We start from the raw sequence: 25286 nt of genomic DNA on the forward strand, positions 1-25286 counted from the left end.
GTGTTATATAAAGGCGCAATGGGGAGGGATGGGGTGGGGGAGGGGGGTCATGATAACTGTACAGATTTCCTTCTTCTCTACTCTAGGCTTTAGAAGGAGGCCTGTGTTGGGGAGGTTCCAGTTTGTATTCCAAAAGTCAGAAGAGACAGGAGAGTTCGGACGGCTGCGTGACCTGTCCGTTATTTAACTATTTGGGATGTCCCGTCCGCTCCTTTTGGGTTATCGTTGTATGGGTGCATGACCCTGTGAGGCATGGCATCAGTTCAGCTCACACCCCTTCCCTCCCCCTCCCACCCCCACCCCCCACTCTCCACCTTCGCCGAACAGTTGTTATGGTGTGGTTGGCTTTGGTTGCATAGCACGCTCTTCGATGCTACGCCCGTGTCCGCTCAGCACGTGAAGTCCTCAAAGTTGGTCTGGCCTGGATGGTGAGGTAGCATGTTGCCGGTATACGACGATGGCGTACGCAAGTTCTCACAAGGAGTCTGCGGAGAAGGAAGTGTGTAGACAGAAGGAAGACATTAGCACTGACAGATGGAGGTAAGCCCAGTACTCAAGGGCAGTTTTGGCAGTATTTCACTTCATCTTTTATTCTTTAATAGCTTTAGTTACAGGCTAAATTGTAGATTACGGTTAATCCAAGCAGGCTCTGGTCAGCGTTTGAATAAATTTTGTTTGTGTTCAGATCAAAGAGGGGAATCATTCAAATTGTAGTAAAAAGTCTTTTTCTTTAGAAATCTGACTAAAGCGTCTTTTGTTGCTGTTTTCCGGTTGACAAGCTGCTGGAGGGGTTTAACATTTACTATGGTGGGCTGAGTAAATCAGAGCTTCTCAAGCGTCTTCAGAGAGATTCTCAGATGGGGATTTAACCCCCCCCAAAACAACAACACTATTTAACAATGATGACTGTTCTAGACCTTAAGTATATACAGTATATATATAGTTTGTAGCTTGGCTACAAGATGAAGAGCATGAACAGCCAGAAGGAGAAAACTGCCCCATGGAGGAGAAGGCTAGAGGCAAAAATTGTGGGACACGGAGAAAAGTCAGCCTCCTAACAGAGCTGAGTAGAGGTGTGAATCTAAAGACAGAACTGCCCAAGAAATATAACAAACTGTCCATAACTGAGGCACTGGAGACTGCTAAGCAAAAGCTCACAGCCCTGGCTAGCCGACTGAAGAGGTACACAAGAGAAGTAGAGGCAAGGAGAATAAACACAATGTTCTCCACCAATCCAGCTAAGGTCTACTCTTAATGGCAGGGCAACAAGATGACAACAGACCCCCCCAGAGCTGAGACTGAGCAATACTGGAAGCGTATCTGGGAGAAAAAGGCAACACACAACACTAATGCTCAATGGCTGCAAGACCTACAGACAGAGCACAGCCAACTCCCAGAACAAGACCCAGTAGTCATCACCTTAGCAGAAATCTACAGGAGACGCCCCTGCAACAGTCCAGCATGTCACAGCAGGGTGCAAGATCTTGGTAGGCAAGGCATACATGGAGCGGCATAACCAGGTGGCTGGCATAGTGTACAGGAACATCTGCACTGAGTATGGACTGGAGGTCCCAGGGTCCAGGTGGGAGACACCCGCGAAAGTGTTGGAGAACAAGCAGGCCAAGATCCTGTGGGACTTCCAGATCCAGACTGACAAAATAGTGGTGGCCAACCAGCCTGACATAGTGGTGGTGGATAAACACCAGAAGACAGTGGTGGTGATAGATGTAGCAATCTCAAGTGATAGCAACATCAGGAAGAAGGAACACGAGAAGCTGGAGAAATACCAAGGGCTGAAGGAGGAGATGGAGAGAATGTGGGGCATGAAGGCAACAGTGGTCCCAGGAGTGACTCAACCGTTAGACTCCCAGGCCTCTGGTAGAGGACCCGAGCTGAAGGAGGCAACGCCCAGGAGGGAGAGGAAGAGATTATTTTATTATTATCATCCAACCGTCCATATGCACACACACATACACACACACACACACACGCATATATGTATAAAACCCTCTTCACAACTCATTTATAAGATGACCTCAGCCTTACAAAAGCATGAGAAAATGAGAATTAATTAATTAAATAAGAAGAAGCGCCACTGAGAGGAATTTAGAGAAAATATTTTCATAAAAACTGACAAAGATGGATGGAAAGTGGACGAGGGCGCTTTGTTTTTATCAACCTGGATGCAGACGTACAACTAAGTGAACTGGCTCTGTCTCGACTCCGGCATAAGTGAACTGTCACGCTGTCTGAAGTTCCATTTCCAGCCTGTCCCTGCTGGTCCTGAAACCCCCCCAGCTGTGATTAAATTCAAACCACTGTGTACTTTCTGTCTGGCCAGCTCTTCTATTTATTCTTTTTCACACTTCCCTTTTCTTTTCTAATTTACTTAATTTTTATCCCCTCACTCTTTTTTTTAAACTGGTCCCCAACACTTTGACTTGTCCTCAGTTGCTCTGAGACAGTGCAGATGAAGACCAGCAGTGTGTAACAGCAGCACAAACCACACAAACTGGAAGGTTAAAGCGGCGGCCTACTGACATGGCGTTTCACATCATCCAGGCTCAGCACAGCTCCGCGGTCATTGTTGTTATGGCCTTTGTGTTTCTTCTTCGTGCACCTGCACAGCTTGTACTTGATCACCTGAAAAAGCAAAAAATGTTTTTCATCAGTCAGAGATGCTACATCTCACTCTGTCTCACATCCCCCCCCCCCCCCCCCTTCCCCAGCACACACACGCACACACACACACCACTGAGGTCCTGCCATCAGTAGGGTCATTCAATAAGACTCTTGTTTTCAACACATCTGTAATGGGTCATATTGTAAGTAATATAGTAAGTTACACAGCTTCCTAATTAGCATCAGTGCTAGTGTCAATATTCTGAGACAGCTGAACCACAAGCCTGATTATCTTTACTGGTAAAAAAAAGTGATTAAAAAATGAGTGATTAAAGAAAACCTGGCTTCAGCGTATTCAAAGGAATTCTCTCGGAGGTAGGTGTGCATGCAGTGATGTAAGGCTCAAGCATCTGGTCTTTAACGATACATCTTGGTTTTTTTTTTTAATGTGGCGGTACCTTTGGTCTTAGCACGCAGACAACAACACTGGATTCTTTCAAGTCTGAAGAAAGACATTTGCTCTGCTTTGATTGCTATGCAAAGTGACCTTGGGTTTCTCAAATGGTGCTTTACAAGTCAAAGTTATTATTATTATTAGCCTTAACTATCCTAATGTGGGTGCTAATAGACCTGTAAATCAAGTTACTTGTAGCCGTCCTTTGCTTAGACATCTGAGTACTGAGAAGAACTTTAGCCTTCTTTGTCCTAAACATATCACAATAATGTGATAACTCCAGAAATTGGATAAGGATGGGAACGGACATAATACCGTCCCATACAGTCACAATCTTAATGCCTAATCCTAAACAACCTCAACCCAACTTTAACCTCAACCTTAAAACCAAAGACTGAGCCTCAAACAGCACTGTGAAACCACAATGGCCGAAACATCCTCGCTTCCCAAAAACCTGCCTGCCTTGCTGACGAAATGAATATTCTGGCCCTCACTGAGTAGCGGGAACAATAACACGTGCACAAATTCAAGGACAGAAACACAAAAAGGCTCTCTGCTTTCCTAGTGGGAGAAAAAAGCAGCAGCAAGTTACTTTAATGAGAAACGACTGAAACATCCTGACTAATTTAAAATATAATACATCCAAAATGTTAATGTATTCAGTGTCACTCAGAGGTGCATGTGCAAACGTGTGCGTTATGCACTCAGCTGCAGGGGACACACTGTTCGTCACACCTTCTAAAACACATCTTACTGTGAAAACTGACATTTTGTAAAAAACTTCATTTGGCTGATTGACTAAATTATATAATAATAGAGCGGCACACATTTGCATAAACATTGTGTGTGTATTTGTATCCTTTAAGCAAATTAGATGTCTGAATTTGGCTGAAGAGGAGACACTTTACCTCATACAGATAGTCAAAGAGTTCAAGGATGGTGAGGATGCTGGCGCCAATGAAGAGTCCCATCTGACCCCCAATATCACCTGATCAAACAGATATAGAAGCTGAAATGGTACTTTAGTTCAAAACAGAAGTCATCCGTGCGCGCAGATACAAGCTCTGAAACACACTTTTAAAAAAAATAATTGTCAGAGCGTGAAAAGCAACGCAATGAAACAGAAAATATGGATCTTGGATGTGGTTGAAATTCCACGCTAGATTAAAGAGACAGTTTTGTGTCTTCTGGGATCAAAACACTTATTATAAAGAAAAAAAAGAATCATGCACTTGCTTTACTGTCACTTTGGATTAAAAAAAAAAAACCCCAAAACAAACCCCATCTGCCACGCAGCTCTCTGCACATTATCTCTTCCCAACAAACCATTCGACAGTCATTTTCTTACCCAGAAGGCCTGCCAATTCATATGCTTTCTTCTGTTCAATGGTTTCATAGTTCAATGCTTCAAAGAAGATGTCCAGGACAAGAATGTTATCGCTGCAGACAGAGGGGGGAAACGTGCAGTCATAATATTACAAATATATTTTATTGCATATCAGATTGTTGTGCCGCCAGACAGCCCACGGCGATGCATTTTAAAAGTCTCATTTTTGCCCGACTAACATATTAAATAGATATTTATTTTTATGTTGGGCCACTATATCAATTCCTTTAGCATTGGAACAGGATGGGATTGATGGAAACATCTTTCCTTATTCCCCTTTTATAGTGACTGTGCTACTTCCTGTACAAAACAGAGCAGAGTTAAGAGAACCGCTGCTGCTAATTTCCCTAGTTGACTCTAATCGCTGAGGAAAATAAGGGAAATGATGACAGGGCATTCACGCTTCGTTCATTTGTTGTAAAAGTATTGTGTTGTATTTTATTCTCTCAGCAGAAACTGATTAAAAAAACACACAACCTGGATTAGTTTCTAGGCCCAGGGCAATTTTGGCTCCTGTATATCTCCGTTGTCGGAATGAGACATCACAGCCCGCAGGAGCCAACATCAAAACCATAGCCGGACTTTGTAGTTTCCCTTCTTTTGGTTTGTAATTGCTGCGCCGCTGTGGTGCAGTCATTACAGAGTGTGGTATCTTCACAGGAACTGCGCCGAAGCCAAAGGCCAAACTAAAGTGACTAACTGCAAATGACATCTGGAGTTATTGAGATGGAGGCGTAGTAATGCCACAGCGTCTGCTCCTCTGCAACATCAGAGACACATTTCAGCGTCATCTCCTCGCCGACCTCATCAAGAACAAACAAGACATACATGTCTTGCTTCCTGGCCGCTTTTTGATTTCAATTTCAGGCACGTGGGGGTAATGTCATGTGCTCGACACAGAATGAACATGTGGTGTTTCCTCACTTAGCATTGACGTAGGGATTCATATCAGCAACACACTTCACAGGTGTTGCACCGTTAACACTAATTTATGACAGAAATAAAACACCACAATTGTTCACCGACAAAAATTTGGGATTTAGTGGGCGATCCTGAAGATTTTGCCAAAAAAACCTGCAGTAGTTTAAATGATCACGTGAATCCTTCAGGCACGGCCAAACACATTCCCCGAGGACCACAATCCAGCCGTGTTTTCTATCCAACTAGGCAGGCATCCCTGGTAAAAGTGTTGCCTACCTGGTAGGATAGTAAACCCGGCTGGATTGGGTCTGGGTTTGGACACCCCTGCATCTATTGTCTTCTTAAAAGCATAGACTGTTTGCAAATAATACTGCCAGCAGTTGATTGCTGCACTCATATCTCTGCAATTCTGAAACATTTTTTAGCTTCAGTTTATGTCAGTAGAGACAGAAATGACCTAATCCTGGTTGTCAGATGGAAAAAGGCTGGAATGATGATAGTAATGAGCAATGATAGTAATCTACCTGAGAAATCAACAAAATATGATAGAGAGCTATTTCAATATTTAGCTTCTAGTTCTTTAAACGGCTGAAAATGTAGATCCCCTCCTTTTGTCTGGTAGTCTGTGGGGAAATTATGGTTTAGATTTTGTTCTAATTGCTGCTTTTCAATATGGAAGTATACTAGTGTGAAGTGTTGAATGCATTGCACGTCAGGGTAATGGCTCTGTTTAGTTACTAACCTGTAATTTTGGTTGAATGCTGCCAGAGAGATGAAATCTTTTTCTCAGCCTCTTGTGACAGAACGCGAAGGAAAGACAAAGACTAGAAATAAAGGCAACGTGACAGGTCCTCATCTATCCGTGGGGATTTGTTTTTCCGGCAGTGTGACTACATGCTGTGTTAATTAGCTCGTTCTCAACAGGGCGTAACAGATAAAAGAGCGTATTACTGCCGTAGCAACGTCGTCTTTCCCTAAACTAATTTTGATCGATTCCAAACTCGGGTCACAGAAGTGCTTGGTGTTGCAGATTAATTCCGCCTGAAATGTCTTCATATTTCCTCCTTCCATTTTGACCGGCTGCAGCAGTAACTTTGCTGTGGTGGAACAAATGACTTCTACTGCAGCTTTAATTAAGTTAAATGCGTGCAAGAGTTTGAGGAATTATTCTATCCGAGACCAATGGCTTCTTACCAAAAAACCCTTTCAAAGACTGCTTTTACTGTTTCTTTGAAAGAGCCCTTGTCTTGAGTTGGAAAACTTTGATCATTCTAAAACATAGCCGGAAGTATTAAAAGTTGTGCATTCAAGAGACGTAACGTCTGAAATCGTGATTTATGGTTTTCAGGGTTAGGGGCAGTGCTTGATGCGTGCTGGCTATCCACAAACCACGCATCTGTGATGGGTAGTCTCTGGGAAGGAATCCAGCCCCCAAACTCTCTGGAGTGTGAACACAAGATAAATCCGGAGCTGCTGCTGGGACAGAGGCAGGGACAGATGTCGGGCCGCTCATGCCAAAATGGCGCAGCTGCTTATGTTTAGGTGGATCTGCTGCTTTTAAAGTCTTTTTAAATCCAAGATCATTGCGTCATCGAGATGTAGAGGCACAATCGTGCCGCACCACATTCAGAGAAGTGTATTTGTATTATCTGGGGAACTTGCGGTGCTAATTTGCTGGACCGGAACATCCGACTTACGCGATGTACTGCTCTGTCTTGTTGAATTTCTTGGCGAGGTATTTGGCTGAGGCCTTGCTGGGAATCTTGACAAAGGACATCTCTTTGCCGTAACGCGTCAGGTTGCACGGCGTCTCACACACGCAGTAGTCGTTGTCTCTCTCGACGAGAAAGTCTGAGGAGGGAGTGAGCCAGAAGGAGTGGGGAGGAGAGGGGATGAGAGGGGGGAGGATGCATGATGGAGAGGTTCAGCACGTTGTCTGAGGACTAACAGTAATATCTGTGATCCTTCATCATCCGCATGGATCAGGTGCGCTGCACAGCCCTATACAAAATACTGAACACACACAACGTACAGAATTAGCTCCTTACCCAATGCGGGATCTGCACACTCCTTGTACTGCTCCGGGGTGCAGTATGGGGCATCTCCTACAGAGATACGCCAGGAAAAAAAACAAAAAAAGAGTCAAGATATCAAAGATGATATCATATTGTAATTTTTTTTTGAAAAAGCTTCATTTCCTCACACACAAAAGCGTGACCTTTCCCTTCTGTCCATGCTGCTTATCTAAAGATTAGCATCTTTGTGTATTTGTAAGGCAATGGCTCTTTTTTACTTCTGCTGCCTCCTTATCTACACTTATATACTTGTTTTGCTTTCGTCTCCACTACCCTCCTCATCTTTCTCTCTCTCTCAGCTGAGCAGCCCTTCTTTATCGTTCGGCCCAGCACTCGTCAATAGATGTGCTACAATCGGGGAATCTAGAGGAGCGATAGAGGAGATGAAGCGCATACAGCAGAGACTCTGAGGTCTAAACTTCAAGGGTCTCACGTGAATCAACTGCACGTTTCCGAGAAAAGATAGCTTCTAACCCTGATTAATCACAAGGAAACATTGGCTGGCTCTTAATATGCAAATAGTAAAAAAAAAAAAGCTCCTGATTGAAGGGGGAGGCTAATAGTGATTGGACAGGTGGAGGTGGAGGGGAGCTTAACAGATGGCAAATCTACCAACCAAGCCTCTTTTGAATTTGCTATCTGAGACGCTGCAGAGATTAATCGAGCAGTTTTTATGTTCCTGCTGTGATCACCGAACAAATGCAACTTTGAAATTGCTGATTCTTGGTTTTCGCAATTAACTGGGGTGTCCACGTATTTCCACCCACCTGAATAAAACATCTGCTCCTTGACAACTGTCATGAAAACATTACACGTGCCTGCTGCGTGACGGGTTCCCTACCAGGCATATGGACCATTCTGCAGTTGCAGTTCTCCACCAGGTATCGCGTCTCGCAGTCGATCCTGCAGGCCGTGATGCTGTAACTGCTGAAGAAGTCCGAATCCATCGGCGTGGCCTTGCAGTCACCCCAGGGCGGAGGCAGGTACGTCAGCTGAGAGAGATGGAGGCACCAGAGCACAGCCACTTAGAGCGAACTGTCTATTGAACATCCCCGCTTGTGTGTGAAGGATTAATGCTGTGATTTGACCTTTCTGTCAACATTGTGAGGAATGCATTAATTTGTCTTGGGGAAAAGCCGATGTGCATTTATTTAACGTGACACTGAGAAGGCATCGCATTTTAACCCAGCATGTGCATGCCAGATACTGCTGTGGTGCTTCTCTCCTACGCTTCTCCCATTCCTACTCTCCCTCTGACCTTTCATTGCGGTGCCCACACTTTGTAGTATCGGCTTTTTAGTACAACTGTAGTGCTGTAAATTACAAGTTACGATAAACGCCTTTGCTGTGGGACCTGGTTCTGACATTTAATCATTTTGTATCGATCTACAGTTTTTTAATTCCTTCCGCGCAACCCAAGCTGTAAACTGTTAATTCATTTGCACGCCAACACATCTTCTTACCGCAGGCAATCAGCACAGCGAAGTCACCCGGCTGTAAATCCTCTGCGCTATACACGGCACTTATGGTTGTTTTGCAAAACAACCATAAAAAAAAAAGTACTGTGTAACTGTAGAGCCCGCATTTGACACAGTCATAGAGACTAAATATGAGAAGGACCTATGTTGGAAAGCAATTACAAATTACAATGACAAAAAAAAAAGTGGAGGCTACAGTGGAACAGCACTGAGTGTTACCTCAATGTTCCTATGCTCTCAGTTCCATCCAAAGACCTCACATTAAATGCAATCTGAGTTTTAACAGCACGGTAGTGCAGCGGTGAGCATGTTATAGCAAGATTTAAAAAAAAAATGTAAGCCCTTATTTCTAAAGGTAAGCTGCTTAAGAAGCAATTCTTGTTTCCACTGATGATCTGTGGATGCTATTTTAATGGTTGGGGCAACCGGAGCACTCGAAGGAAGCCCACACACACACACAGACACAGAGAGAACATATTTACATGTGCAGAAATGTGTTGTATCTGGGGATATAACCTGTCTTGCTGTGAGGCAATAGCACAAACCACTACAGCACTGTTTGATACCAGTTTTGGGCTTTTCTATGTGTGGTTCAGTGTGGGTTTTCTCCAGGTACTTCCCTCCCTCAGTTTAAACACAAGCACATGAAGTTGATTTGGAGAGTCGTATTTGTAAGTGTGGGAGGGAGTAGTGTGTCCTGCGATGGACATCAGTCCAGGTCATCAGACCTGTCCAGGGTGCAATCCTGCCTCTGGGCTGCAGATGGGTGAAATTTCAGATTGAATGTGTTGTGAATCACTGAGAAGCAGTTGATTTAATCCCGCTAAAGTGACTTTGTTTAGCTCCAGTGCACGTTCTAATACTTTGAATTATTACAAATGCAAATGTTTTCATTTGAAAATGAATTCATTATCAGGTGGTCTGCACGAACCAGAGTTGTTTCCTATTGGATGGCCCCGATCTCTGCCACCATGCAGCCAATGGAAACACAAACATCAGGTATGAGAGCTGCAGAGACAGTGTCAGTGCTTTGGACTTTTGGGATGGCCTTCCTCAGCAAGTAAATAAAAAACACTTTAAGGTTCAGTCAATAATCTAAAAGGCAAAAATACTAACAATTAAAAACGACATAGAAACAACTGAGAGCTACTATTGCAATTTTTTCAATAAAGAAAAAGAACAAAATAAATGAACAATTACTTTGACTTAAATAACTGCATTTAATCAGCAAACTGAAATCAATTTGCATGTCCTACCTGTAATGTATTAACAACACTGATTCATCAATACTTTGTTATTCCGGCTGTAAACCAGCAGCTGCGTGTTTCCCTCATCAGTTTAACCAGTCTATTACTGAGCGCTCACGCAAGAATAAATTGAAGGCCGCCGTTCTGATTACAGCCTTTACCTGCCTTTACAATTTATTCCAAAGCGCAACAGGAAGCAAGGCCTTGCAATGCTCATGCATGTGCATGATCACTCATGGCCACTGAGGACAGAAAAACAGGGGATGACTAAAAGCAAGCGGGATTATTTTGCTTATATGCAAATAAAAGACCTTTAACAAAGTCAGAGAGAACTTAAAGAGCACTGGAGAGGGTGAGTGGATGTCTGATAGGAGGAGCGGTCATTAACCACTCACCTGTGGAGGAGACTGCTATCCTCAGAGCTGAGCCAAATTTAGTTTTAGTTGGCTTTCTAAAAGCTCCAGTCGATCAAGCCGATGCGACTCGCAACTTAAGCTGCACGCAAATCTAATTAAATAAAACCCCACATGCAAGGTGGGGCCTTGATTAACTTGGAAGGACAGAAGAAACAAAAACAAAATGGGAAAAAGTGAGAGTAAAGGCCGGAGTCAGCAAGACTCATTGGAGGGTGAAAGAGGAGATCGTGGGTGGACGCTTTTGTTATTCATGTTCAGTAAAGGAGAAAGTGCCGACTTTTCTTTTGTCCAGTCATGGTGAGTGACAGCTTGGCTGCCTAAAAGGAACCAAACAGTTTTACACTCAGGACTGCTGAAGCCAGGAGTTCAACGGCTGTGAGCGAACGCTATTGGATTTGAGACGTTTGAGCCCGTCAGACAATGAAAAACAAATAATAATAAATTAACCGCTGGCAAAAAGCAACAAACTACATTACAGAAAGTGCTGCAAACAAACAAACAGGGGGAGAGTTTTTTTTCAGATGCCGCCAGCGGAATGCCAACGGCCGCTCTCTGACCCGAGGTCAGCGGTCGCCCTCCAATCGGTCTCTTTCCTTCGCCATTCATTATGCATGATTTTGAGAGCATGATTGAGTCTGGCTGCACTCACCAACACAGCACTTCACCTGAAAATCTTTCACTTCACTGTCAAGGTGATTATTGAGGCAAACTCACTGGAGGGCTGACGTTGCTTTTCTGAAATCACATGTGGTTCTTTAAAAACGCGCTGTATGTTTTATATAATGTTCACCTCGACCTCTTAAGCAAGAGAAGGTTGTGGAAGCAGAAAGTGATATATTGTTGGGAATGAAGATATTTTTTGAAATTACGGGCAGCTTGTAAGGAATGAGGAGTGGGAGGGACGTGGGGGATACCATGATGCCTTTTGTTGGCTGATTCTTGACCTTCTTATGTGTTTTTATTTTGTTTTCTCCCCTTTTCTTTGGCTCAAGGTTTTGTCAGGGTCGTGGGAGTTACTGCCCCCTGTTCCTGTACGATATGAGGGTAAGAATCTTTGCTTTATCTCCTGGAACCTGAAGGGCGCCAACAGCCCATTCAACCTCGATAATGATAATGACTCATTTAAGGCAACTCAGGGGTGATATTTTCTTTTTACAGGAAATTCACTCCTCAGAGGTTAACCGTATCAAGCGATCTTGGATAGGGCACATTTTTTCCCTCCAAATTTCCTTTAAGGGCAGGAGGTGCTGCTATTAAGTTATTAAACTCCACCAAACAACCTAATCTTAGATTTGTAATTACTTCTCTCTTCCTACATTTGATGACCACTACTTAATTATTGGTGGTGACTTTAATTTAATTGAAGGCCCCTCCCTGGACAGGTTTTCCTCTAATCCTCTGGTATCAGGTATCCAAATCGGCTAAATTCCTTGACGCATTTGATCAGTTTAGGATTATTTGACCAATGGAGAGCGAAATCTCATCTCTTTTTTATTTATTTTTTGCACATTCATCATTCATATTCTCGGATTGATTTTTTTGCTCCTGGATGCATGTTTTAAATCAGAAGTTCACTCATGTGGGTAACTATAGCATTGTTATTTCAGACCACGTCCCCGTATCTATTGAGATTAGCTTTCCTAGTGGTGTCGACCCTCCCTCCAGACAGGGGAGACTTAATTCCTCTTTTCTAGCCCAAGCTTCCTTTAAAGAATCACTTCATTCACTGATCTCCCTGTTCTTTGATGCTAAAATGGTTCTCCAGAGACCTTTAGACACACTCTTTGGGAAAATTTGAAGGTGTTAACGCATGTGCAAATTATATCAAATGTCATTCACCAAGAAAATATTTAGAATCAAGAATTTGCATGCTTCAGCTTCTCCTGCTCTTTATAAAGAACACCTTCAGATTCAGTCTAAATTTGTTTTATTATTGATGAGGAAAACACAGAAGCTGTTATTTCCTGCTAAACAATGCTTCCTTGGGACTGGGGATAAAACGGGAAGGTTAGCCTATCACACTATCCAGAATGATCCCTATGATCAAATCTGCGTTGATTGATAAGATATTGAGTTCTTTCTACTCTAACCTCTACTCCTTGCAATGTCCTTCAAATGTTTGGGATGATGATAACCCTCTAGATAAGAGTTTTAAATATTTATTTAGCCAGATTGCAATTTGTTAGCTTTGTATCCACATAATAAACATATTTGTGTAGGGAGCAGCAAAATCAAATGTCTATATATTGGCTATATATCTATATTATTATTTTCCCTAGAAAGTCATGTTACTTTAATGGTTGTTTTACCCAAGTTTTTAAATGTTTTTGCACACATTCCCATCCATATTAAAAAAGTTTTTTGGATTGCTCCATCAGTAAATAAGTTCCTTCCACTGGGAAAAAAAAAATTCGCACATGGGAAAATCATCGCCAGAGCTCATAAAGGCTTTTGGTGGCTTAGCATTTCCCAATTACTTATACAATTACTGGTCTTGTAATAAATGTTCATGTTGGAATATTAACACAGTAGATGAAGGGCACACGGCATGGAACTTGGATATGGAACTTGCGTCCTCTAAACACTCCCTTCATTCCCTGGTTTGCTCCCAAATCCCTTTGACTGCCTCCAACTTTACCTTAAAATCAGTGGGAGCTAACCATTAAAATCTGGATTCAAACAAGCACACGCCTGAGCTTCCATAGAGCCTCAGACCTCTCCCCCATTGTAAATTATCAAAGAATTCTGCCTTCTTGCACCGACTTTTTAGACTTGGTTTAACAAAGGGATAACAACATCCAGGGAGCTTTACAACCAAGGGCAATTTATGTCCTTTCCTGCGCTTTTAAATTTGACCTGCATAAATTCCATTTCATTTTATTAATGTAAGGCCTTTTGTTCAGAATCAGAACTCTAAATTCCCTAAGCCACACCTGGCAACCATATTGGCTCTTGATCCTCAACAAAAATGGCTGATTTCTAAGCATATACATAATCAATTCTACTGTTATCACCCCAGCATCGAGGATTCCTGAGACAGTGAAACTACACCGCTTCTATGGCTTGTACACTCATTTTTAGCTTGTGCCAGGCACATCCTCTGACAGTGTAAAGTTGCATACACTAATTTGAGGCTGTCTCGGATTTACCCCAGTCTAACTGACTCATGTAACAGTTGCAAACAATCTCCAGCCATCCATTCCCATATGTTTTGGTTCTGTCCCAGACTTGCCGCATTCTGGTGTGAAATTTTCAAAACGCTCAACACAGCATATAATGCTACTGTTTGCAGTCCTCATGCAGCCTTTGCCACTCAAACTGCTCAACTGGAGACTCCCTCAACTGCCATCTCATAGCAGGTGGGTGTCACTGTTCAACAAACTTGAAAAGCTTAGATTTTCCCTCAATGGCTCCTTAAACTCATTTAACACTTCTCTTAAAATTAAATTTTAATCTTTAATATCTGTGCGTGATTGTGATAATTAAGGCCTACTTTTCTTGATTTAATGTGGGGTGGGTTTTTTTAAATATCTTTTTGATATCTTCTTTATTTATGCATTTGTTGTGTGTACTTTACACTGTTAATATGGGACTTACAATAAGAACTGTTCATTTTTAAGTAGGATTGTGGGAGAGAAAAATGGAAGTCCTCTCTGTTATGTTGCACTATCATGCACCACTGTAATTGCTTCCACTAAAGAGAGTCAATAAAAAAAGTAAATCTTGAATATGGTACTTGATTAGGACGGAAAGTGTGTGTTGATCATTTTATTGAGTGCATAAAAAGCACATTCAGCCTCAACTATGACTTTCATTCAGTGACTCTCTGCATGCTGAAGGCAGTGGTCGAACTGTAGGTCAACTTTCCATCTAAAGCAAAAGAAAAAAGAGTGGCGGCCCTTCACATCTGACACATTATTGATAGTGCAATGGCAGGGGCCTCGGCACCTCTGTCAAGCACAGGCTCAATTTCCCAGGTAAAATTGTTTTAAACTTTCTTCGTGCAAAATCATAATAACATGTGTCCTTGAAAGACAAGATGGTGCTGATAGTGCAGTGTTTACTGCATCGCACGATGCTTTATCCCTTAGAACATTGGTGAAAGCCTTGAAAAGGGTCGGTAACAAGCATAGCAAAACTGCCTTGAATGGCTAATTCATTACAATGATTGGTGGCATGAACCAATTTTGCAAAGAAACTATGATCAGAACAAGAGATTTTTGATAGGCATCCACTGAGATGGTTTCTGGAGTAACCCCAGAAACAAGTAGAATTTAATGGCCAAGGTCTTTGTGTCAAAGAGAAATTGAAAAGAAATCTTCAATAACAAGAATATGTTTAAAAACAAAACAGCATTTAAATATCCTTTTTGCTCTGGAAATAAATATAGTCTGGTATTTGATTGTCAAACGTGGGCTTGCTTTCAGCAGTTCATGGCCAATAGCAAATTGATTTTCTCTGTGGCCTCTGACAAACATGACATCTGTGTGTTGACTAACATATTCAAAAGTCTGTCGAGCTGAGAATTGGGCGCTCTGATTGTGGTTACTGTTTGCGAAAGTGGTGAACATGGCAAATGGTGAACCCATTTCAGAAGCACTGTAACAAAAATCCTCCTGATGATGAGGATGTTCCATCTTGAGACAAAAGTGCCAGCGTTGGAAAAAGGTCACAGCAACAGGGCTCTCATGTTTCAGCCATTCATACAGACCTTTTCAGCCTTTTCACACTCTCACCCAGTATTATCCAACGCCCACCTAGATACACCGCGATATATATACAGTGGAAAATGCAGCAGGCTGCTTTGGGCATTGTGGAGCTCAACAGGAGCTTGACATGCACCTGTCCATAAAGTTGACTACCCATCATCCAATCAAAAAATAAAGCACAGCTACATATGAGCCAATCAGAAAATTGCACTACTGTATCCGGGTAAGACACAGTGTATCTGACGACAGGAACATTAATTAGAAGAGGATGCATAATGCAAGTGCACAATCCCAGTGCCCTATCTAGGGGTGGATAGTATTTCAAAATTAGGGGGGGAGGGGCAATAAACAAGACATTTTCTCAACTGCAATCGTTGAGGGGGAACCACAGTTGCCGTTATACTGTAATGTTGAGTAAAAACTGCATAACTTACTACTGTTAATTTGAAGGGGAAATATTCATTTCTATTACTTACTAAAGTAAAAAAAATGCAATTGTGCAGATAAAGTCAAGTAGTTGCCTTCTTCTTTCACTGAGAGGGGACATATTGTGATTGGAGTATCTGCTTCTGTCATTTCTTCCCTGTTCTTAAATCTAACCCTGCTTGCAACACTTGTGTGGTTTTTAAACTTATTGTTTATAGAATCCAGAAAATGGCCAAAATTTTAAATGTTAATTATAAAATACCAGAGGTATCAAACGATATAAATGGCACATATAGATGGCTGACGTTATGTTATGTAATATGACGTTTGACACCCCCGGTTGCAAGAATCTGTGACCTGAGATGAAAACTTGAGAGCCCTGTAGCAGCGAGTTTTAGCTCTTGAAACATTATCTCCTCACCATGGTGACAATATGTGTTAGAGCAAGAGTCACAAACCTCTTCTGGTTCTGGTCACGCAGTTGTGTCAATGATTTTCTCAACAATATAATTGCTCTTTTTAATCCAAGCATGCTTTTCTAGGGCCTTAATCCACTGGCCCTTTCCAATTCTCTTACATCTGCATGTTCATGGCCATTATTGTTATTCAGTCATGCCAGTAGCTGCCCTCCACTCCCTCGTCAAAACTGGATGCATCTGCTAATATGTGGTATTTACTCTATATGATACACAACAGAGATACTGTATTTGTGACTTACCCGTTGTTCCTGACAGGAAACAAAGGTCTGGAAGCCCGGTGCAACTCCGAAGCCCAGTTGGTCTATGAACGGCGGCTCATTCTGCGTATGGATCTGAACTTTGATCCCCGCTTCGAATGAAGTCTCATCTATTAACAAGAAAAGGTTGCAGTTATATTTTGAATGCAGCCATTCACCTGCACAGCGGTGGACCATTGCTTGCTTGGGGGGGTAATTGCACCTTGTTTTAACTATTGACTTTTAGTAATGACAGCTCAAGATTCTCTGGGGAGTTAACAAAAGCTGGAATGTGGAGCGTAAGAATAGGGAAGATTGACACCCAAAGTACACGCTTATGTAGGCCCAGTGGGGGGGGGGGATTGAAATTGAATAGCTAAATGAAATAAATAAATGATGATGAAGAGAAAGGGAAAGAATCAATAGAGCTGGCAGACTCTTTACGCGAGCTCCCCGCTGCACAGATTTTAAATGAAGCCACTCTAGAACATCATCATGACATGATGTCTTAAACCCTGTACGTGTGCAAACATATTTCTATCACTCTGGCAGAGAAATGGCGCCGCTTATCATGGTGATAGCAGGCTGGATTCAAGAGATTTAGTTCCTTTGAAAAGAGGCTCCGGGATAAAGAAGGATGCCTGTTTCCTGCCGCATCCCCGTCACTCGCTATCGTCCTCTGAGTTCCAGGCTCTCTCACTTTTTTTCCCAATTAAACAGCTTAGGGAGGAGAAATTCAGAAAGAATGCTGTGACTGAGACTGGGGGAAAGGAAGGGGATGGGGGGGGGGGGGGGGTGTTTAACTGTAACACACTGCTCTTCTGAGGATGGATCCAAAGCCATTTCTGATGCAGTCAACCAAAGACAAATGCTTTCCGCCTGGAGCGCCGCAAATACAGAAAGAGAGCCAAAGTTCCTGCCTGGGAAAAAAAAAGTTGGTGGCCTCCTTAAATTAAGGCCATCTGGTTCGAAGCGAGTCAAAAGTAAACACGAACCACTCGACACTGTGCGTTTAAGTTCAGCTGTGATTTGTGGTGGAACAGAACCAATGTGTGCGTGAGGAAAGACAGCCATTAGCTGAGTCTGCAGCACACAGTTTTCTGCTGCATTTTAAAATAAAATAACCTACTTTATCCCCTCCAACCAGATGATGGAAATGTGCATTCCCCTTTGCTAATTTAGGTAAGATTTCCAAGACTTTGCTTGACGTTTAGAACAGAATCAGGCTTAATTGGTCTTCTGTATAATATGCTTTGCTACCTGAGGTTTTCCATAGATGATAAATCACTAAAGACTGTGTTTCATTACGGCTCACCACAATAGGATTGCAACAGAAAACCCGACTTTGAACGGTTGTGTGTACAGTGAATTCTTCTGCGCTATTGTGTGGCTTCATATCAGCATGGACCATTAATAATTAAGAGAACTGTACCCCCTACCATTATTGTCTGACATGTCAGGGTCTCACCAGGCTTCGTTAGCAGAATCCAGGAGGGAAAACAGTCCTTTCATCACGTCTCTGAGGTTGTAAGAGATTATTATTTTTCCTGTTTCACACTTTATGTGCTGGATTCATTTTTTACCTGCTTGTTATCAGCACTCTGCTTATTAGCATTCTGCTCTCCACCAAAGCATCCAACTATTTTCCAAAAGTTTTTGATTTTTCAGCCTTTTCTTTCTCCCTCCGTTGATATTGTTTGCATTCGCAATCATTTTGAGGCGCGGTAGGTAAACAGTCACGTTGGTTTAACATTTGTGAAGGCCCGTTCTAGTTTTGTGGAGGCCTTTTTTCCTTATCATTGCGGCATGATCAATTTTGGTGTCTGCAGATGGTGCAGATGCTTTTGTCATGTCGCACAAACAGAGCCTCCTGATCATCGATGATGTTGCTGAACATTATGCTTAGCTTCTTTTTGCCTGTAAACCTCAGTGTTGTACACCTGGGGCCCATAGGCCTATTGTTAGGTTATGAGCAGGTTTATATGCCATAAGACTCTGCCGTTATGGTGTGATGTTTGCAGAAATCACATCAACTTTCAAGATAGAGTTAAATTTGAAATTGCCCCAGTCGACAGTAAATTGCTGTATACATCCAATAAATTTGTATTAAATTGTTTTTTTAAAATGAATTTAAAAAACAATATTAAACAGACAAATAAAAGAATCTGCATAATCCTCTTATTTCTTCAAAGGACTGCAGTAGGCCGTGATTTTTCTTGCATAATAAATAGTAGATCCAGATGGCACGTTATGTTAATGATTTTTAACAACCAGCGCGTGTTTATTATTACGCAATGAATGTTTATGATGGAATAATAATGGGACAATTTCAGTGAAGCACTTCATTGATCTTCATTCATTAACTTAACTGATAAATTTTTAATTCACAAAATGTCCTGAGACACTGACCCCAGTCTATTTAAGCACGAACCCGTGTATCACACACGTCTACGATGTATTTACTCTTAACTGACATCTGATGTAATACTCTGTGGTAATACCAAGGAAGTTTTACATTATAGAGAAAACAATGTATTCTTTTGGGCCCTATATTTTATTTACCTTTGAGGGAGACATTAGTAAAAGCACTTTACACAAAAAAAAAACAGCTCGCTGAAGCTTCGTCCTCACTAATACCCAAGGATTAAAGACAACAGTCACCGCTTCACTGTGTTTACACTGGGAGCAACATATACTAACATTGGTAGCTTGACCAATTAGGGAAGGCTATACATTGACTCCGAGATTCACTCTATAAATGGATGCAAATGTTTGAAAAAAAAGAATGCAAATGCTGTGATATGCTCTTACTCATTGTCATCGTGATTATCACCTACTGTAAAGCCTGCAACCCCAACTGCAGAGTTAGAAGTTGAAAAACTGTGCCACATCCATAATTCAGTAACTTTAAGGCAGTAATTCTGAAGCCCCATTGTGAATGTAATGCACAGAGTTTGGAGTCTGCTTCCAGGCCCCTTGTGGAAGGGATGAAATGATGTTTGATGTCTCTCAACACTGGGGAACTTTTCAGGGACGTTAGCATAAAACTCTGCTTTGTGTGTGCAGGCTCTGCAAGGCTAACATTTAGGGAAGCCTTGGCGATCGTGTTTTTATGTAGATGAGTTCGAGCGCACATATAGAAAATGGATTTGTGGGATTCATCACTTACAACCAGAATCTTCAATGGTCAGTCCCCATCTTAAATCATCATGCTAATTTCGGTATTCCTAACATCTACCCTCCCTTTAAAAACAACCCAAAGACAAATAGTCACACATGAAGCAAATTTTTAAGTGAAATTGTTCAATCATGCATGCTTCAAGTGAAAGCCATTTAAGTTCTTTTAAGAGTGACATCCTGAATTTGTTTAGGATGTCACTCAACTGATTGATGAATGTGGAATCTGCGTTCCAGGATGCCCTCTTGGAGCGCAATGGACATTTTGTGCTGTGGAAGAGTCCGCAGTACGCATTGATTTTTATAAATGGCTCCGCTCTCATTTGATGTACGTGGCCTTGAAGCATCAGATACAATTATGCTACAATTAAATCACATGTTCCTGATCAATATCCAACTATCTTCATCAGCAGGAGTATTTCATGTTGTAATGAAGAAAAGACAGGAAACCGTTTTCATATCTAAGCGAACATAAGTGCGTCAGAACTGTGTGCCCATGAGAGAAACAATTTTTCCAAGCGTGCACTTCTGAAAGAATGCTTTGATTTTGTCAGGGGTATCTTGAGTTCCTTTTGTTTTGTTTTTTGCCTCACAGAAAAAAAATCCCTTTTTATTCTTAACTGTGGAATAATGATCATGAAGCTAAACATTTCTGAGTGGCCCGCTAGGCTGCATGCTATCAGCTGCCTGAAGGCTAAACATACATCTTGCCTGTACTTCAACACATCTTAAGGAAGCTGAAGAAGCTAAAAGTGGATGTAGAGAAATAAACACCTTATTGAATGCAGCTACCACATTGGGAAGACCGGGCAAAGGTTTATTTGATGGCTTCTGATCCGTTATCCTCTAGGGTGCTCCAGCTAAACAACCCCATCTGCAACTGTTCACAGCAGACCAGACAGGGATTAAAAAGGTTAAACACTAACTTTCCATTGCAGATGCAAAGCTAATGCAGCCCAGTGGGCCAAGAGCTTAATATACCGAGCACACACCTGGCAGCACACCTGGCGTTCTAATGTTTGGTGAGCTCTGATAGCACTGTTGCAGAGAAAAAAGCAGACAGAGGAGAGAGCGAACAGTAGATTATTGAGAAACATGCAAGACCAGAGGGAATAGAAGTTTGAAAGTTGGAGCAAAGAATATAGATGCAAGCAACAACAAACATAAAATTTGATAGCAGTTTGAAGGAAGAAGTATGCTTTTCAAAATGGAAAAATATAATTGAGTAAGTGAAAATTAAAAGTCTCACTTTGACATGTCTGGCTTTGAGAGACAGAAGAGAAGGAACGTGCAAATCTCTTATGACTTAAAATGGCGTCCCCCAGCTGCTAAACCAGACATCAAAGTTCCTCTGTTTTTTTCTCCTCCATGCAAACATCAGTCAGGCCAACTCTGCTCCTCCTAATGAGGGGAAAAAACAAATTCCAACCCTCTTTGTCGCCCAGGTATGCCTTCTCAAGCCTTTCAGAGGAGTCTCTGCTGAACTCCACAAACGAGTAGCTCCTCAGAGAGTTTTACAACACGAAAAAAAGAACTATCCCTATTGACCAGGGAGCAACACAATCACAGAAGGAAATAAACATCCATTTTGAAGACTTTTATGTGTATATCCATCAGAGAAAAGCCCTGACCAATTAGCCATAAATCAAATCCTAAGTTGCACTGAAGTGCTTCCGCAGCTCACTCAGAATCAAATTTCATCACTTGAAGCACCAATAAAAGATAAAACATTTTCCGCCTCCGTTCACCCAAGAATGAATCACTGGGGTGGGGTGACTTTCTAGCCCCACTCTCCCTAAAGGAAAGACTGGGAAATCATTGATTAATTTGTTCTAATTTCTTTACTTTCCACTTTCTTCCACTGTTATCACAACTGGACCAAACTTCAAACAGAATAGGGTTCTGTAACCCCATTCGTTAGATTTATTAAAGCCCGCACTGCCCCCAAACACCACCATCCATATGAACATCAGAAAAACAGTGATACACTGATGATACACTGCTTTTTTTCATTTTTACAAGAAACAATCAATCTTCAGCTTCACACCAAATGTGAAATAAATGGTCATAAATCTTTTCATTACATGTTTAAGCATTAATGTTTCTCCCACACTGTCCCAGTTATAGCCCATTACCCACTAACTCAGGCAGTGTCATCTCCTCTGCTGGATGAAGTTTTCATAATTGTCAAAATGGAATGAGTTAAAAGGGTATAATACCTAAAATAGTTCATATCTTCATAGTTCATATTCCGACACATTTCCTAGCATGGGTAGCATAACCAATGACTCTACAGAAACCAAAACTAACTAAAAAGTACTATTAATCCAGTACATGCTAAATGGATCCACCTACAAAAGACAATAAATATATACTACATTGCGCTGTGTCTAAATCTAATTGACAGTTTCCAGTCCTTTTTTGTTGAAAATATCAGTAATCCTGACGGGTATAAAATCCACTCTGCAACCATTTCAGATGACCCCTGCGTGGAACAAAAGCTAAATAAAGTTGCTGCGGGGATCATGAACTGACATCCCTTTCAGAAGGAGACAGTGGTCTCTGTTTCCCACTATTCTTGGTAGTAGCACCGAAACAACAAAGGATTTGCTGCATAAATTAAAGAAAATGTGATATTTATACCAACAGCATACTTGGACCATCTCCCAGGGAGTGTCAAATCTGCCAAAACTAGTGGCAAAAAATAAATAAAATAAAATCTTACAATCAAGACCTGTGGAGAGCAGAAATCTAGGATGTTTATTTACTTGTCAGTTTTACGTGCCAAATAAACAGTAGGAGGTCTGAGGGTTATCTGAGAGTGGGTAAGTCAGAGAAAATGTAACAACAATAACCTGAATAAAGCTGAAGTGAATTGTTGAGAAAGAAAATATCTCTCATGCAACATAGGCCTATACTTCGACTGGAGTTACTGGTGTTAATTGAAGACAGTAGGTGACAAGCCAAGGGTTACCAAACCAGCCAGGGGAACGCCTACCTCCCAGACTTTTTGTCATTTTCTCATGGGCCAAGATTACAACCTGTAACCTGTAACCTTTTCTATGACTTCACCGGTCCTGTCCTCAGAGAGAAACAAATCCTGCCCTCACAGAGCTGATTATTCTAACTATCTTGACCATATAGCTATTTTTATAATTGTCTGAGAAGAATTTAATTCTCTTCAAGCCTTTCCCTGGCAACTCGAGCCAGCAGGAACCAATATTTCCAGAAATAAACCACACAAATACTCTGGAAAAAACATTGTACAATCAGCTAATTATAAATGCACAAATAGATATGCTTGTACACCAAGTCCACTAGTCTAGTTGAATAAGAATAAAAGAAAAGCCCCTCTTACATGGAAAGTTAACAGACATTTGTATTCGAGTTAAAATGATCCGTTTTAGCACAAGTCTCTCTTTAGCTTACCGGTCTCTCCCCATACAGGCAAATATTCATCCTGCTGGATATCCAACATCAGCTCCAGGCCATTCCCCATCCCGCCTTTCATGGTCACCAGGAGAGGCTGTCCATTGTTTCCAGAATTGAAGGTGTAGCACTTTCCATAGCGTGTAAATATCTGGGGGAAAAAATGACAAGGATTTAATCACACACGGTAAATTGTCACTTTTGACCATGATGTTAAAGCAACAATGTCCAGGTAAATGCCTTGAATCCCAGTGCTAATGAAACAATGATTGTTCTGAAAGCATCTAAATAAACCCCCCCTGCGGTCAACAGACCTTGTTATGCTGTCAGGCGCACACACCTCGGAGGGTTTGAAATGCCGTCAACAGACTGAGCTCGTCTCTCTCAGGGCTGCATTATAGAGTCTGCTTGAGAGGACATGACATGACTTTTGTTTCAGAGTGAAACATCCCTCGCACAAAAACACCAGCCACAAATTAAAATCACAAACAATGCTGGGGAGGCTCTCCGAATTCTACGGCAACTTTTAACAAAAACAAGAGCGATTTCTGAAATAGCGAGTCTTCTAAAATGACGTCAACTAAATCTGTGGACTTTTGCAAGTCACACAAATCTTAAAATGAAAATGCTGCAAAAATACTATTTAAACATTTTACGGCAATCAATATAGCACATAATAATCAATGAGTCAGGGAAAAAATAAGTTTAACACTTAAGTATGAAAATGCTTAGTCAGATGATTCCTCATCCAATTTTGGGCTGCAATAATCACAAGATTAATAGATGACCCATAAATATAAGACAGAAGTAATAAAACCAGCATATGTTCACTTTTAGGAAGGAAAGATTGTGGAGCTTCTGTTGTTGGTCTGGGTCTCTCAACTAGAAGAAATATAGTATATATTATTTTTCATTATTCCATAGCTGTGACTACACACTCAATGGATTCCTCTGGAATGGAACAAAGCAGGCACCATCGCTAGAAAAGACCAGTCAGACCTGTTCCTCTCAAACCAGCGGTGACCTATTGGTAAAGAGATGATTGCCTTTGGACTAATGGGTGTTTAATTGAATCATGGACATTAGGAGATGGAACGTCAAGGATGCACTCCAAAATTAAATGTTCCCTTTTGTATGTTGTCGAGCCACGTGGTCACAAACCCAAATCGTCCCACTGCACAATTAATTTAACATTAACCTTTGAAGTTAGACATTCATCTCAGCAAACGGACCAACTAATAAAAGGAGGCATCTGACAAGGTCTGACAGAAAGGAATGGGAGAGCTATGACGGTAAAAGTGTCCATTTCAGTCCTGTAATTCCTTCTGCACTGCCGGAAGAACGCACACTTGCACACAAAGCAGGTTTGTGCTGATCGAAGCTGTAATTCTCCTGGTTGTGGTGTGAGGACCCCCCCAAAAAACAAGAGATGCTTTTTATGGCACCGGTGACACAACAGTCAAACATCAGCACTTTTATGACAAATGACTCAGAAGTCCCAAACAGCAGATGCACAACTGAAGATAGCGCAGCCATGTTCCAGAAGTGAGACACTATCATACGTGAGTCTTGCTCAGCGGGGCGTGTGGAAAAGAATGAGGCGTGGATCAGCTGTAAATGCGGCGCTTTTAGGATGCAGAGTGGTGAAATGTATTAAAAAGCCTTCCGCTGTTTGGAGGGTGATATGAGATATGAGCTCTTTGAGTGCATGAGTAGCCAAAACAAAGTGAAAAGCTGTGTCATCAAAGCTCGGTGCAGGAAACAAACATCAGTATATTGCCAGAGAACTTGTCTCGGTCCTGAAGTGGCCTTTCACAGGAATCAGATCGTTCCTCATCACTACTCTTTAAAATCTGAGCCTTATGGCCACGGAAGGCATGTTCTTATCATCAAGAATGATCGCAAGATTTTCTCTAACCGTGTTCTACGTGTTGACCAATGCAGTGATTAACTGCAGGACGTCTGTAGTCAGTTGCTGTGGTAACCCGTTAGATGCTGCGAGCCTCTTTGTGCAAAGCAGCGGTGGGTGCTTGTGGCGACCTTGGGGAATCAGGATACTTCATTGTGTTCAATACCTCTGAGGCTTCCTTAGAATGAACATCTTTTTTTTCATGTCCAACACACGGGGATCATCAAGCCAGCTTTGCCGTGTGCACTTGTGCCCCAGAATGGCTTCGACATCTCGGCATCGTGTCCGTAGTGTGGCCACCGTTGAAGACAAATACTGGCG

The 25286-nt window shown here is 41.8% G+C and overlaps 1 protein-coding gene across 3 annotated transcripts in view; it reads right to left on the reverse strand.

The window, feature by feature from the left end:
* Nucleotides 1–306: 306 nt before the first annotated feature.
* The window catches only part of asic1b (acid-sensing (proton-gated) ion channel 1b), a 115057-nt gene continuing 90077 nt past the window's right edge, over nucleotides 307–25286 (reverse strand). For all 3 annotated transcript variants that reach the window (XM_003973090.3, XM_029827087.1, XM_029827088.1), the window contains 9 exons: nucleotides 23057–23207; nucleotides 16454–16581; nucleotides 8301–8451; nucleotides 7433–7489; nucleotides 7082–7235; nucleotides 4425–4516; nucleotides 3985–4064; nucleotides 2542–2643; nucleotides 307–485 (listed from right to left, as the gene is read on the reverse strand). In XM_003973090.3, the coding sequence (XP_003973139.1) occupies nucleotides 390–485; nucleotides 2542–2643; nucleotides 3985–4064; nucleotides 4425–4516; nucleotides 7082–7235; nucleotides 7433–7489; nucleotides 8301–8451; nucleotides 16454–16581; nucleotides 23057–23207 (1011 nt within the window). In that variant the 3' untranslated portion in view covers nucleotides 307–389. The remainder of the gene's footprint in view (nucleotides 486–2541; nucleotides 2644–3984; nucleotides 4065–4424; nucleotides 4517–7081; nucleotides 7236–7432; nucleotides 7490–8300; nucleotides 8452–16453; nucleotides 16582–23056; nucleotides 23208–25286) is intronic.

Source organism: Takifugu rubripes, chromosome 19, assembly GCF_901000725.2.
Source record: "Takifugu rubripes chromosome 19, fTakRub1.2, whole genome shotgun sequence".
Taxonomy (NCBI): Eukaryota; Metazoa; Chordata; class Actinopteri; order Tetraodontiformes; family Tetraodontidae; genus Takifugu; species Takifugu rubripes.